The sequence below is a fragment of the Amia ocellicauda genome, chromosome 5, assembly GCF_036373705.1.
Source record: "Amia ocellicauda isolate fAmiCal2 chromosome 5, fAmiCal2.hap1, whole genome shotgun sequence".
NCBI classification, from domain to species: Eukaryota; Metazoa; Chordata; class Actinopteri; order Amiiformes; family Amiidae; genus Amia; species Amia ocellicauda.
The window spans coordinates 32,019,164-32,035,208 of record NC_089854.1 but is presented as its reverse complement, the minus strand read 5'-3'; the positions used below and the strand labels follow the sequence as shown (position 1 = coordinate 32,035,208).

Sequence of the window (16,045 nt, the reverse complement as noted above, 5' to 3'; positions counted from 1 at the left end):
GCAGCCAATGGGCGGCCGGCGCGCTGTGTACGGGGGGCGTGCTGTTCCCATGGCGCGCCGCGGGCCTCCGCGCAGGTATAACTGTCCGCAGCCGCGCCGCCGCAGCAGCACCGGGGCAGCGCAGCCAGGCCGGCAGGGTGACAGCCACCCAGAGAGCACTTCCAGAAGTTTCTGTTGGGGATTATTATTATTATTATTTTAATTGTATTTTTACACATTACAAATAGGGTGAGTTTACTACTGTATTATTATTATTATTATTATTATTATTGTTGTTGTTGTTGTTACCCTTTACATTGCTCCAAGACTAACATTACATTAACTTTATAGTTTAAAATAGTCCCACTGTGCAATTTAATGTCAGTAAAATGCATTTATTTTTATATGGAAGACGCTTTTATCTATCAGTTTATTATTATTATTATTATCATCATTACTATTATTATTCGTATTATTATAGTTATTATGTTGCACTGGGAAAGGAAGGTGAAAGCTTTGTTGCATGCTTCGTGTTGTCAGTATCATTAGCCGCACACGTCTTGTTGTTTTGGTACATTCAGGTAACAGACCGTTAATTGCTATGTATTTTGCAAAACAAGCGCTGCAGATGCCGTTGCGAGTTTTAATTGGCTTCGTATGAACTGCTGCTTTTCAATTTAAAGCCGGCGCTGCACAGCCCGTCAATAGGCTTTTCAAGGACCGTCTGTGGACACAACGCTCAACAGCAACCACCGCATTTGTTTATAAAAACCATAGATTATAGTAGAGCACTTTAGTTTTTTTTTTATGTTTTAAAATATTAATTTGCTCTATTAAAAATATATTGGTTTCACATGACCGTGTTGGTGTAACATAATAACTCGGGCTTGGCACAGCGCTGTGCTCTGCGCCGGCGAGGAGCTCCATTGCCTGCTCTTGTGGGGACCAGATGCAGACAGGTGCCTTCTAACCCAAGAACAAGCCCCCAGTCTCCTAATTTAATTTAATTTCTACTGCCACGAACGCACTGTTTTTTTACATTTTATTCATGAATATTAAATCCATCTGACAATCACATGTTGGTTTTATGACCTTATAAAACAACATGTAGCCTACACTGAGCCGACAGTTAACTTTAATGAAAAATAACAGGTGAACGCTTAGAACAGGTGTTTATTATTATTATTATTATTATTATTATTATTATTATTATCTCTTCTTCTTTCCAAACCTGCATAAGCTTTACCAGAGTGTCATATTAAAATAAGCTCTGATTAAAAACAGTTGCACACTTTGCTCGCTGTATTCTGCATCTGGATAGATGTGGGATACAAGGCCAGGCTACCAGATAAGGTGCTTGTGTCTGCTCTGTTTTGTGCCTGCATTTCATTTCCAGTTGAATAATACTGATGTTTACAGTATATTCAACAACATCCGTCAGATTGTTACTCAGTCCACACTGCTACCACCCTGCTGCAGAGCTAAGCCAGTAATTGCTACACAGTCAACTTTCTTCCCCCTTAACACCTCCCTTAGTAGCCTCAGAGCACAACTTGTGTGAAAGTGCAAGTCACGGACACTTCGATTCATCGCTTTAATTCTTTTTTTTTTTTTCTTTCCCCATCTCATCAGGAGAAGTTGCTGGGGACTTTGTTCAAGTGACTTTGGGCAAGGAGAGGTGGCCATGATGTCCCTGAACTGTTCAGAGGGCTGGCTGGAGGGCTGCGTGGAAGGGGAGGAGGAGCAGGTGGTGGTGGTGGAGCAGGAGGAGGAGGAGGAGGAAGTGGACAGCAGGGCAGTGGGAAGTTCGACTGTCAGTCTGGATGACAGCCTGACCAGCCTGCAGTGGCTCCAGGAGTTCTCCATCATCAACGCCAACAGCAGCCAGGCCGCCCCCTCCGCCCAGCTGCTGCAGGCCCACCTCTATGCCCACCAGGGATTGGTGGACTCCGAGGCGCCTGCTTCCCCGTTGGCTGCCGACCCCGCCTCCATGGGCATGCCCCACACCCCCGGGAAGCCCACCGCCGCTGCCTTCAGCCGCCTGCCTCAGTGCCCCGGATTGGGTGCCCAGGGCCACTCCCCAGAAGATGTCGACTACAAGACCAATCCTAACGTCAAGCCGCCCTACTCCTATGCCACCCTCATCTGTATGGCCATGCAGGCCAGCAAGAAGACCAAGATCACCCTCTCCTGCATCTACAAATGGATCACAGACAATTTCTGCTATTTCAGGCATGCTGACCCCACATGGCAGGTGAGCAGCAGTGTGTAGTCCAGCCCTGGGCATAGAGATCCGGAGCATCTTCTGCTTGTCTTTCCATGCCTGCTCTCGCTAACATAATCCAACCAATCAGAGATGGGCAACTCCCGTCCCCCAAGATCCATTGGTATCCAATCCACCTCAGATCATATCATTAAAAACAAATAGTGCAGAGAAGGGCATGATAAGTATGCTGCAATATACTTGATGTAGGCTATATGTATAGTGTACAGGAGGATACTTAAAATGTATAACTGTTTTTAAAGGACTTTTCGTACTTCAGGGAATTAATCATTTAATCATTTAATTAATCAGTAGCCACTCCCTGAAGACCTGAGAGATTGCCTCTCCCCAGGACTATAGTTGGAGACCTCTTCTGCAAAGCCCCTTTCTACCTAAGAAGTCTAGTCAACACTGGCTTTGCATCTGTTATCGGTGCTGCTCACTCCTGGCCTTGGACAGCCACAGTACTGCAGGTGTTACAGGTGACTTAAAATGTGCTACAGACAGGGAAATGGGGAATTAAGATCAATTAAGTCAATACTGGATTCAGTCTCTAAGAGTTCAGGTGCCATGAAAACCAGATAATGAATCCTATGGCTCTGTAGGGGCCACGGTGATTACACTTGGACTTTACTTTTGTTTGCATTGCTCTCCACACTGGGTGAGCTGTTGGAGAATCTGTGGTCTATCAGTCTTGTTTGAATTTTAGCTTTGCAGGCGATTAGATGTTGTGACACTTATTTAAAATGGCAGGAAGTTCTCATTGGGGCCATAAAAGGCTGATAGGGCCTGAGTGGACTGTTATGATGATGCGTTTATTGCAGAGGCAGTGTGACAGAAACGGCTCATTGGTTGTCAGGAGGCTAGAACAACAGGAAGCTGCCTGAAAGAAGAAAGAAAAGTCAATTAAGTATTGACAGAGTAGAAAGCAAAATCTAAAAGCACTCAAAGACAGGCACAGGTGAGATTGCAGTTCTAAAAATAGACTGACTTCCTGTCGACGCACACAGTAGGTTACCAACATGGAAACAGTGCGCTCCATGTCCAAAGCCTCTGTCTTAGATTTGCATGTGCTTAAAAGAAGCAACTGGAAATGTATCTAAACCAGTTCAACCCATGTCTGTGTACCAGCCCAGTAACTAGTCAACTAAATACAAGTACTTGTAATGTGTTAGGATGGGAAACATGACAATTTATTGTGATCTTTGGTTCATACATCGGGGCTCTATAGTATAGTTTAAAAATGTGTTTTCAGTAAAACCAATCAAAATAGCAGTTACAAGGAAGTGAAAATGGTAACAACTGGTACACATTAACTGTATAAATTAATTGAAGATTATTATTTATTTATTTTAGCTCAGGCCAAAAACATGGCAAATAAAATCTTGAGTTTCCCCTGCATTAGCGATGTGCTTCAAACCTGAGCAAAACCATGTCAGTGAACTTCCCCTCTAAACATTAATAGGGGCTCATTAATGATTAGTGGATCCGGCGATCCTATGCGCCTGACAACATGGGACAAACATGTTCGTGATCCATGCCTCAGAGCTCTCGTTTACAGGTGTGCAGTTCACGTCTGTGGCCTGCTCCTCTGTGGCTGTGGGAGATGTGCAGCAGAGATGCGCACACAAGACTTATCTGCGGCATTACATTCAGGCTTCAGCAAGGTCTGTGTGTTTTGGAGGAAGGCCAAGCTGCAGACTGTGTGCTTTTTTATTTTTATTTTTAATTCAGAGGTGGGGGCCTAGGAGGGCTCTGTGTGGGAGGCTTGATATTTTGAGAGCTCTGGGCTGCCTGCCATGCTTGAGTTGCATTAGGGCAAGGTACGTGTGCGTAATGAAGCATAGTGGTATCGTGGCAACAGCCAGGAGTTGCGTGCTTTTCCCCATGCCCAGTCCTCCTACTGGGGCCTTCGTACTCCTGCAGAATTCTGATGTTAGACTTTCAATACCCATCCAATCATGCAAAGGGGAATGTATCCACACACATAGCAGACCTAATCTTATTTGAGAATGCTTTTCTGTCTTGACTGACCACAGGATTCACAGGGAAACGGGTGCAAAATGCGTAGTTTAGTAAATGGTTCATTACCTCGGATTTAAGATTAACCCCTTGGCTTCCTTGAGTGTCTGCTTGTAGTGAGATGATGTAAGTGTATTTCCCACGTGTTATTATTACAGATGCCAACTGCAGCATAACGTCTGTAATATTTAACCCAGATTCCCGAGTAAGCTGTTGTTTTTACTTTAAGTGTTTCAATGGGTAGATAAGGTAAAATGCCCCCAAAGCCGCGATATGCGAGACACTTCTTAGTCTATTTTTCAAATCACTGTACTCCAGATTAATTAATGTAGAAGTTTCTTGTACATTTTCACTTCCATGACCAAAGTAATTTTGAGACAATTTCTCAATATGTTACCCTTAAACTTAAGGAAAAAAAAAAAAGGTCAGTAAATGCTTCACCATTTAAAAGCTGCATTTTTAAAACAATTACTGTATGGTGGGGATTTTTCAGAAACATATTAAATCATGACATTTAAGTGTGCATAGGCTTTAAGAGGCCCACATTGACACATGCAGAAAATGTTAAGTGTCTGAAGATCAAGGAGAATTACGAGAGAGAGATTCATGTTGTGTTTGCATGGGAGAAATGGATTGTATTGGGGAAGTATGTCTTAGGAGGGGATCTCCTGGAAAGGAGAGCTTAGTGACTGAAACAATTGTTTCGGATTTTTGTTTGTGTTGCAGAACTCCATCCGACACAACCTCTCTCTCAACAAGTGCTTTATCAAGGTGCCCAGAGAGAAGGACGAGCCGGGCAAGGGGGGGTTCTGGAAGATTGATCCGCAGTATGCTGAACGCCTTCTTAGCGGTGCCTTCAAGAAACGAAGGATGCCACCGGTCCAGATTAACCCTGCCTTCCAAGCCAGGGTGCGCTCGGGACCCCACCCATCAGGGACCTTTCCCTCGTCAGGCGGAGGGAGAAGCGAGCCGTACATCAGCCTGGAGTCCCAACAGTTGCTGCGGGAGTTCGAGGAGGCCACGGCCGACCAGAACTGGGACCCGTCTGAGCAAGGGAAGAGCGGCCATAAGCGGAAGCAGCCCCTGCCCAAGAGGATGGCTGCCAAGCTTCCCAGACGATCCAGCTCGCCCCTGCTATCACTGGAGGAGCAGAAGGAGCTGGGCTCCCTCAAGGGCGACTTTGACTGGGACGCCATCCTCAACTCGGCCCTGAGCGCAGATCTGAGTGACGACCTGGAGAGTACCCCCTCTTTGAGCCCCATCGCGTCGGAAATGGACTTTACCGTGCGGGGCAAACACATCAACCGGCCCCAGGAGTGGAGCCGCCTGGAAGGTGGAGGGCACGTCCTCTCCGAGACCCAGCAGAGCAGTCTGGACTTCGATGAGGAGACCTTCTTGGCCACCGCTTTCCTTCAGAACCCCTGGGAGGAAGAGGAGGCACGCACCGACTTCCTGTCCAGCTCGGCGGTCAACCTGGATCAGCTGTTCGACCTGGGAGACTCTTTCCCGGGGGACCTCAATGACTGCAGCCAGATAGAGTCCTTCCTTTGAAGGAACCTTCCCTCCTCCGCACAATATGTCAAGTCAAGCCTAAAGAGACAAACTTTCCCCCCACCTTCCCCATCTCATTGCACCTTGAGCTTCCATTAAAAACATTCCTCTACTGTCTTGATGTGAAGGAAACAGATGTCTCTTTTTCCAGTATGCTCTGTGATATTTTTGATTCAGTGGAACCACAGAAAACCTGTTGATCAACACTAAGATTTGGTGATTTTGTATTTTAAAATCAGCAAATGCCTTACCAAACTTGCTTACACTGGAATGCTGTTTCCAAATATTTCCTGAACAAATACTTTGTTTCCCCCGGAGATGGCTCTTGAATTATATATTGTTTTTGTGTATGCATATCATTATTATTATTATTATTATTATTATTATTATTATTATTATTATTATTATTATTATTATTATTTTTGTTATTTTTACAGTTAATCTAGGGGTGATGCCAAGAAAATGTATTTTGCTCCTATTGCCTAATTATGTAAAATGACTCCTGAGGTCTAATGCAACCCTATCTGTTTTTTGTGGAGTTCAAACAGATGATATTTCTCTTAATATGGATAGCTTATTATAGGAGCTAATCATATCAGCATTCCCTCTTACACTGTCTAACCTGCTGTATTAGAGAGTTGTTGATTCATTTGCAGCTGCTATGAGTTGAGGTAGCGATGTGTAGAGCCAGGTGCCCACTGAAGTACATGAGAATGAATTAAGCTGTATGGATTTGATGAATGAGAATTGGTGTGGAGTTTGAAGACCCATTTGGAATTGCAGGGCCATCAATCTGCAAGGCATTAAGGAGAAGTCATTCATGATTGGTGAATAAAACAAATAAGTTACAAATTTGACAGGAAGTTTTTGCTCTTCACTTCCTCGGGACTATTGCTTTTGGGTCTTATCATACCATTCCCTGTCAACAGCCTGTGTTAAATGACAAATCCAAGCCACTACAGTTTTCCATTCACAAGGCACCACTTAGTATTGGAGTTCAGATCTTGCTAGGGAAAAGGTTTTTATTTAATCTGGGCCTAACTGGTTTTCCCATCCCGAATTACTGCTAGCAATACCCACCGACAACAGTTGCAAGAAGATAATCCCAAACGTTATCTTATCCTGTTCTAAACTTGATGATTTATTACAAGCATATTTGTAAAAGTTTTCAGGAGTGTAATTAGTTAGATGTTTACATGACAAATACCCTTTCTGGCTATCTGTATTTCAAGCAATTGCTTACTGTTTTAAACCAGATCATTCGTCTGTTAGCTGTATTTGCAGTTTTTAAAAAGGTATCAACGTTTTTAACCACCATGAATTTTCCAAATGGGAGCTGTATAGTGATGCTAGTGAACAAACAATGCTAATTTGCTCCAAAACCAGACATCAAAAAGATAAAGAATTGGATTGCCCTCCCTATGGTTTATTCTTTGGTACTGATTAACTTGAAAGGTCTTAGGTCATAAATACATTTTTAAATTTTATTTAAAAAGTGAAATAGTCGATATATACTGCTATGACAATTTGTGCCAAATTATAACAGCAGTCGAAACATGCCCCAACAATGTATCATGAAATAAATGTTTGATATTGTATGTCTGTCTGTAGATTAGATAGGATTGTTTCACCTGGTGTTTAATTATACTCTGTTGACTACCGTGTCACTGTGTTAGCAAAAGCTAAACTAGGGAATCTTCTCCAACGAAAACACTGGTTTATTCTTGCAGGATCTTTGACCTTGTTATCTTCTTGGCTGAAGAACGCAGGTCACAGTGACAGCGTCTTCATTTAATACCTGACTCTGAATCTGCTTGGTGCTTCATTATGATTAATGTTCAAGCAAACATTTTGAAAAAAGTAAAAGGACGACTCTGAATTGTAATTAATGCTGAAGAAAGTTTACAAACGCAGGCTCAGACTCAAGCTTTCAAATAGAAATATATTTCTGCTGATACGGAGGGGGACAAAATGGCATTGAGTTTAACAAAACATGTTATAGGCCAGTATGTAACTGATACTGAACAAAGACAAGCAACAAAATCCCCAAATCCTTATTATCAGACAAACCAGAAACCATTTGAGGAATTTGTGAGCTGGTGCCTATTTGAGTTTTGTAATATATTGAATGCCAAGCTTGGGGAAAGGCATAGAGGCTTATAACATGAAGAGGTTCAATAGCAATTTAGAACAAAGAAAAGATTTAGTGATTCAACAGTTTCACTTTGGCCCATTTTAGCCTGTGATGTTTGCAGGGTACTATTTTACATCCATTAACAATTACAACTAAAGTTGAATGAATTGCCATGTTTATGGGAATAGAAGTGCCCCTATAAACTGCTTTAAATGTGGTCAGTACAGTCTAACATTTGTCCATCGAATTGTGCTTAAAATATTGGAATAATCATCTCTACCTTCGTCTTCCACTCTTTTTGGACTTCCAGATGCATTCAAACTGATGCAAAGAGTTTAATCCATATTAATCACAGATATGGAGCAGTGCAGTGCTCAGTTTCCATTTGCAAGGCTTTGGATTTGGCATTCAGTTATCTCAATAGTGATCTGGCAGTGGATTGGTTATCATGCTGTTTGAGAAATTGTATTGAGAGAGAGTGTGTTGGGTACCATCAAACTGTGATCCAAGTGTGCTGCAAAGGTACTACGTCTTTGCTGATGCTAAGAAAAAATCATCAGGACAACTTTAGCTGCTGCTGATACCTTCACACTGAGCATACTTTCTGAATCCAATCTTTTTTCAGTGGTTAAAATGAAAAAAAAAAAACAATGAAAATGACACTTCCATTGGCAACCTTGAAATCCTGTAGCTTGAATGTAAATAAACCTTTAAATCGGAAACTTTAATTACAAATATAGAAGCATATCATTCAGGTCTATTTGTGACAAAAACCCAGCATTTAAAAACTCAGGTTGGAACAAAAAACAGAACAGTGCAAGATATTTAAGGATGGGATTTTTGGCCCTACTGCAGTGTGTCAGCCAGACAGGCCATAACCTGTGGACTGCAATGAATCTTTGTATTTTAACCAGCTTCATCCATCACTGCAAAGGACTCACCATTGGTTAACATTACTGTGGGAATACTCTGAATGGTCAAGTGATTTCCTGTGTCAATTCCCTTCACTATATCCCTGGAAAGCTCAAACTCGAAGGTGCCAGGAACAAAGTTGAGAGTTTTGGAGGAGAGTGTGGAGTTATTTTCACCCCAGAAGATTTGGATTTAACTACCAGAACAATTTATCACATCTCTGAAGAGACTTCGATCTTTCTATCCTAGCTGGAGCAAACCTTGCTTGTGAATGTTGTCTTTTTGTGTGTATGTAAAAGAGTTTTGTATTCTTTGCTTTTGCCCAATATACCATTATGCTGTGCGATTGTGGCCTACATCCCTGTTATCTCCTGGGATCTTCCTTAAAAAAAACTATATGTTGCACCTTATGTGAGAAGACTTGTGATCTTATAATACGTGAAGGAATAAAATAAGGATTAGGCCACATGCACTAGATGGCTTTGTGTCATCATAGGCAAACAGTGCTAGACACAGTATCAAGTTGCCTAGGTGAATTAAAAGAGAAAACAATGTGCATCTGCAAATGATAAGCCTCCAGGAAAGGAGTCTGTTACTAGGAGATTCCTGCTTTGTGTCCTGGCTATAACTACAAAGTCATTTTGTATTGCTCTGAGTCAGTTACTTGACCTTCTTGTGCTCTAACCCAGACATATAACTGAAGTCCTATTAGAAGTAAAATCTGCAGGAAAAGTCATAGAAGCATAGATTCGCTTTTTGGATTTAAGAGTCTAGTAAATTAATTCTCCTTCTTCCACAAAAACACCCGTTTGCCTTTTCTCCTTTTCCATTTTTGTATGTATGTATGTATGTATGTATGTATGTATGTATGTATGTATGTATCTGACTTTCTGATTTGTTTTCCAATTATGTATTTTCCTGATGCTGAAGGACTGCAAATGAAGTGTGCAATTATAACATTTTTTGGAAGATGTATTTACAATAAAGAATATAAGTTCTTTGATTTTTGGTGAATTTGTTTCCTTTTATTTAGTTAATCAATCGACCAATTAATTAATTAGGAATGTGCACCACCATTTCTGAAGTTCCAAAGGCTTAAAGGTTCAAATCCCACAACATGAAGCCCCATAGTGTAAGCATTTAAAGACTGAATGTTCTCCTATGAGGGTCTGAGTGACTGTAAAAGGGCGTATTGTGTGTGCAGCTGTTTCAGTGAGGTCACCCCAATGGATTCTTAAGAGTGAATTAACACAGTGGCCTTAATTTGTGTTTTTCATTTGGCTTAAGGTAGCAAATTATTTCCTTTTTGGGGGGTATAATTAATCCTTGGAGCTGGCATCGGTCACTGTTTCAATTCGGCTGTGGCTGTGGCAGCATATGACATTGTGTAACCCCATTGTCATTTATTGTCAATAGGAAGGAACTGTAAAGGCAACTACTATGTGTTATAGACCATTAAAGACAAGTGCTCCACAGCCTTCACATCTCAAAGTCAGATAGTTAAAAAATTGATGATACGTGCTGACTTGGTGTCAGTGTTTCGTCTTGGTTGCAGCATTCATTTGTCTTCATTTTTTTTACACATTGAAGGCTAAGACACTACCATACTACTACAACTCCATAGCCTTCCAACACTATGGTTGGACTATCCTGGTCCCTTAATTCACATTCGATGCATCATTTGTGAAGGCACAAATGCATAGGGAAATGTGTCTGATGAGAAAGGCAATTATTGCATAAGAAAAAGAAATCAAGGCCTCTCAATTCATGTCTTCTGACTTTTGATTGGCAGGTTAAATAACCCTGTTTCAGCCCTATGCCCTGAAGTACACCCCAGTCTGCTTTCCTTCCCCCATCGTGGTCTCTATTGCTTAATGGAACCCTTAATTAAACAAACAAGTGGATCTCCTTAAGCGTTTCTAATGTCTTTACCAGATAGAGATTTCAAGGTACCAGGGAGGTTTTTGTTAGCAACATGAATTCCCCAATGTTTGCTGTCATTTCCTGCTGGGTTGTTTCTTTCTCGCCCACATTGAGCAGTTAAAGAGAGAAGTTTCGGGATGCCTTTGTCTGTGCTGAATGAGATTGTCTTGCCTCTTTGGGGCACTTTTTGTGGAACATCCCTGTGTTTGTGAGGTCTGGGAAAGCTTTGTGGGCAATGCCTTGTCATCTGTAATTGTTCTTCATTGCTCAACCTTAACGTCTTTTCTTTCTTTCTTTTCTTTTTTGTGGTCTGTTTCTGTGCTGTGTCTCCACTGTCTCCGTCTTAAAGAAAGGTTTGCCAATGAAAAGGATGAAAAAGAACACAGAAGACATGATTCAACTCTCGTCCTCTGCCTCTGCCTTTACAACCCACTGGTGTTTGACTCTGATGATAAGTCTAAGACGCCATCTTGTTTTGTTTGTTCTATCCCCCCTCTAAACCTGGAATATCAAATCGGTTCCTTGGGGTCATGGTGTCTTCTGGATATTGTTCTCATTACTAAACCCATGTAATTATTTGCCCAATTAGGCTTTTTTCCTTTCAGGCTGTTTTGTAGTCAACAGCAGAGATGGGCAACTTCAGTTTCAGGAATGGATACCAGAACTCTCAAGGATTATAGTTGCCTATCTCTGGTCAAAAACAAGTATAAAAGTAGTAACTTAATCCACCTAATCATGTAATTGGAGCATTTTCTAATAGTTTTACTGTGGGTTCCCATGGTGTAGCATGCCTTTACTGTGCTTAACTGTACCATGAGTTAACTCTGTTCTACCATAGTAAAAAAGCCTGAGAAAAATCTTGGTAAACCTTGGTATTCCCATGACCCAGTGTAGTAAACCACAGTGAAGGCATGTTGGACCCATAGGAAACCACTGAAAAACTAGTGTACAACCACAGTAAAATCCATGTTAAAAGTGCATTCATTCATATGGTAAACTGACAAGGTATAAGGGTGCATAAGGGTGAGTATGACATTCTGTCCTCTGAAGAAATATTTAAGTTAACACAGAAGGGTGCTATCGGCTTAGAATCTTCTTCTGTGTTGTGTCTTGTCCTCCTCTGTAACTCGTATTGTGCAGCAAATAAATACCTATTGTGACCTTCTATGTTGCAAAGTGGAAATCACTATAGACAACTCAATACACCCCCTGGAAACTCATTATTCTTTGAAAGAAGGGTCCCCCGTGCACTGCAAGGACTATAATTATAGCGCTGGTTTTGTTAAGTGACCGGTTGCTGTTACTTGATACTGCTGTTATTTTTTAAGGTTTTTTTAATTCTCTCACTTGCATGACAGTCCATAACCTTGATGACAGGCATGTGTAAGCAGATATATCTTCCCTGCAGTGTTCATTCAGCCCATGTCTCACTCCAGGAACAGCAAATACTATGTCAAGCTTTTTGAATAGCATTACCTAATAGCACTATGCAGGCCTGAACTCTGAGGTCTTTCATTTATAAAGCAGTAAATGTATTTTTCAGTGGTTTGAAATGGAAATACGCTGCATTGGAATGGAATACAATGTTTAACTAATTCCCCTTCTCTCTCAATTGAGAACACAGATTCAAGAAAATTTCAATATTTGGATTTTATTGAAGTTCACTGGTTGCCTGCAACTGTTTTGTGTTTTTCCTATTGCAACCAGAACCAAGAATCAGTTATTAGCTGTTACAAAGTTGCCTCACTCAATGCCCAGTGAACAGGGCTGAAGTTTATACTAACTTATTTTGTTGTGTCATCATATCTTGATGGTTTACTCTGCTCAAGGCAGCTGTCAGAAAAGGGCACCTTATCAGAAATAAGGGGGAGACACAATCTCAAACGACCAGTGCCTCACACGTTCGCCCTCACAGAGACAACGCACCAAAAACTCACTTTGGATGATGTGCTCGGCCAGCTGTGACCAGTCTGATACTGACCCTGTGCTTTTCTCTTTTTTCTTGGCCTTGTGAAAATATTAGCCCAGAGCGTAACCCGAATGGAAAAAACAGAGCCCCTGAAGCCATTATTTTCTGCTGTTGCCCGACAACTGGATTGGTATTCCGTAGCTGGTGGTAAGCAAGTTCAGCTAGTGTGGGGTGGGGGGTGGGAATCCATCTTTTTTATCACAGGGGCTCTGAAAGACTGTTTCCCTGGGCAACACTGGTCCCTTTGTCATGCAGACGAGTCAGTGAGAGGCGAGAGGGAGCTTCTCTGGTGATACAGGGGAGAGATGAAGGCAGGGAGAGGAGCTTGCGAGATTAATTACAGTGACGGTGCAAGTCTTTGTAAAAGTGCATTTGGCCCACCATATTGAACTTTTAATAACCTCAGTGATAGAGGGAACTTTAAAGTGCTGTGGGCCTGTTTCTCATTTTCCCTTTATTTTTTAGTATTATGATTATTTTTTTAATACTGTGGTATTCCGTCAATACATGTCAAATCATGTAAAGTTGCAGGCAAGCTGTAAAGCCTGTTTCAGGTTCCCATCATGATGGAGATGATGTGACGGCAGGATAAACAAAAAAAGGCCTGTTGGACAGTGAGTGTGTTGAAGAGCCATACATTTTCTCAATTTGCGAAGTCATTTGGCAGCCATCACATTGCTTCCCCACGCATTCACTAGGCTTTGCTGTTGCTCTCCATGGCTTGTGTCAGGGTTTCACTGTGTCTCTTCCTGCTTTACCATTTCATATCTTTAATATTATTATTAATAATGTACAATATATAACTCTCATATTACATTGAGAGCTATATATTGTAATGTCTTCAGCATCACTGTCCAGGCCAAGCTACTCAAGTTGCTGGGCTGCTGTTGACCGGTCTCCGACTGATGTGTTTCAGTACTGACAGTGCAGGCAGGCTGACAGATTTGCTTAATCTCTGAGAGACTCTGCTTTCCTGTCACACCCTGCTCTATGGGGGGCTGTCTGTCAGAAGGCAGGAATGAAAGAGTGAGCTGATATGTAACATTTAAACAGAGCAAACAAATAAGCTGCCATGGCATAGCTGCATTATAAGTGCCCTGTTTGCCATAAGGAGGGAAGCTTTGCCTGTTCTGTACACAAAGCTGTTTGGAGACATGCTGTGTACCACGGCGGTTTAAAGAGAGAAAGGCAAGGGAGTGAGTGTAAACAAAACCCCGTTTGTCCTGTCGGCAAATGCTGCAAAGTGGTAGCGTAGCATGTTTGCAATTTTCAATGTCAAATAAATAAAAAATACATACATAAACAACTTTTCCACTTGGAGAATTATGCACAAGTAGATCAATATGCAGTTGCTGTTGAAAGTATACCCGTCCTTCATTTGAAACTGAGTTGCTCTGGATCTATTCAGTTTCAAAAATATTGTTCATTAAACTATACTTGTTCACCAATGGTAGACCATCCGAGGTGGCTGACCACGAAGAGAGGAACAAGTCCTTCTGATTGAACTGAGTTAAGACATGGTGTGTGTGAACATGTGACTCCCACTCTTACTTTCAGTTTGGCATCTTTTACTTTACTGTCTTCTCTAGGCAGAATCCGATTTCAACCAGTGCTGAAAAGAAAGCAGTACAGTTTAGTGAGCAATACTTATTAAAGACAATAAATCACTGAATACCATTGTTTTAAATGCAGAGGAATATATACTTTAAACTACAACTGTATCTGTAGTTTTTTGTTGTTGTTGCAGCGCAAGGGAAGAGGAGTTGATGCATTTCCTCCCATATGCTGGAAAGTTCCTATGGAGTGAGACAGGAGGGAGTGACACTAAGATTTTAAAAGGGGTGGTTGCCTTCCATCAGGGCAAATTAGAGGTTCAAATCAGTGATCACTTGAAGGAGGGATAGGTCATTTACAGGGCTGTAAACGTCAAAGGCTTCCATTATCTGTCACTGATAGCAGTTCCCCCCCTGTGTTTATTGCATAGCCCATTTGAATCCCAGGTAACCAGCGATGCTTATGAGAAGACAACAGTCCCCTGGAGGTGGAGCTATCAGGGAGCTCTCCCTGGCAAAATAGAAATAGTTGTAAAAGTGCAGCATTAGTGAATTCTCACCTTGGCTATGGCTAATCAGTCTCATCTTGCACATTGTAAAATTATTTTCTCACCAGTTATGTTTTAAAACAGCAGATTATCTGTACAAACCTAGAGAGAGAGTGGTACAATTTTTCTTCTTCTTCTTCTTTTTGTCTCCTGTAAAAAGTAATAAAGGCATAAACAAGAGGTTCACGAAATAGCACTCATTGCCTGGAACCTTTTATGAACACTGGACTAAATTGACAGACTTCAAGAACCATAGTCCAGTTGGTCTGGTTTTGTGTTTCCAATTTAATTGTACTTAAAATAAAATCTAGCAGACCTTCTGCTGGAAGGAACTCTAGCATTTAAAGAAAACATATACCAACATTTGAAGGCAGTTAATGAGTAAACTAAAGGTTATCCATACACTAGGATATTGCTGTTCCATACCAGTCAAGGGTTTAGTTACTTGCGGTGAAACGTTATGTATTCTGTAAGGCCCAAGGGGGGGCATTGTTTTTCTCTGTTGCTTTTGTGTCACTGTCCATTGTATCTAATTACCTTGTATAACAATTCTAAGTATCCATGTCACCTAAAGAAATAAAAGCTACTGCGATTGCTCCAGTGTTGCTGACACTACATTTGTCACAGTATTTGCTGGCACTGTTAATACTAAGGCAGGCTAACTCAAAACACATTATGCACAGTTATGGTCTGTCGATTTATATTGGACTATCCTCCCAAAGCTAGTTAGCCATAATTAACCCCAAAATCACCTCACTGACTACACTGTTTCCTATGGATCTGATGACTACAGCTATAGCAAATGTAGAAAAGTAATCAGTTATATGAGAAAGCTAGTTGATTGTACACACCTCTCAAGATGCATCAGGAAGAATCTGCCCCCTCCACTCAATAATCATGTATTTTATTCTTCATTGCTGTGCAGGTCATTGCTATAGCACAGTTGGGAGGAAATGAATTGTCACATGCAAGTTAGCTAAAACGATATCAACACATCATTGAGTATAACTACTAAGTCATGAGACTGTAATGAATCTGTTACTTTTTAACTGGACTAATTAGCTGAAGCTCAAAGTGTTCTCCTGATAGATGTGTTGTATTAATTTGTGTAACAGTGAAGGCTTAGTCTCTAGGGTATATGGGTTAAAGAACCCTGTTTCTGTGCCCTTGAGCAAGGCACCTTACTCAGAT

At 41.4% G+C, this 16,045-nt stretch overlaps 1 protein-coding gene across 1 annotated transcript; it reads left to right on the top strand.

Moving 5' to 3' along the window:
- The first annotated feature begins 124 nt into the window (after positions 1-124).
- foxj1a (forkhead box J1a) lies at positions 125-6,672 on the top strand. Its single transcript, XM_066704792.1, has 3 exons — positions 125-228; positions 1,612-2,233; positions 4,991-6,672. Exons 2-3 carry the CDS (start codon positions 1,664-1,666, stop codon positions 5,813-5,815), a joined length of 1,395 nt encoding a protein of 464 aa, XP_066560889.1. The 5' UTR covers positions 125-228; positions 1,612-1,663; the 3' UTR covers positions 5,816-6,672.
- Positions 6,673-16,045: the final 9,373 nt, after the last annotated feature.

Coding starts and splice junctions, on each gene's coding strand:
- foxj1a (XM_066704792.1), top strand. CDS start 1,664: ATGATGTCCCTGAACTGTTCAGAGGGCTGGCTGGAGGGCTGCGTGGAA. Junction 2,234..4,990: donor ATGCTGACCCCACATGGCAG/GTGAGCAGCAGT, acceptor TTTGTGTTGCAG/AACTCCATCCGACACAACCT.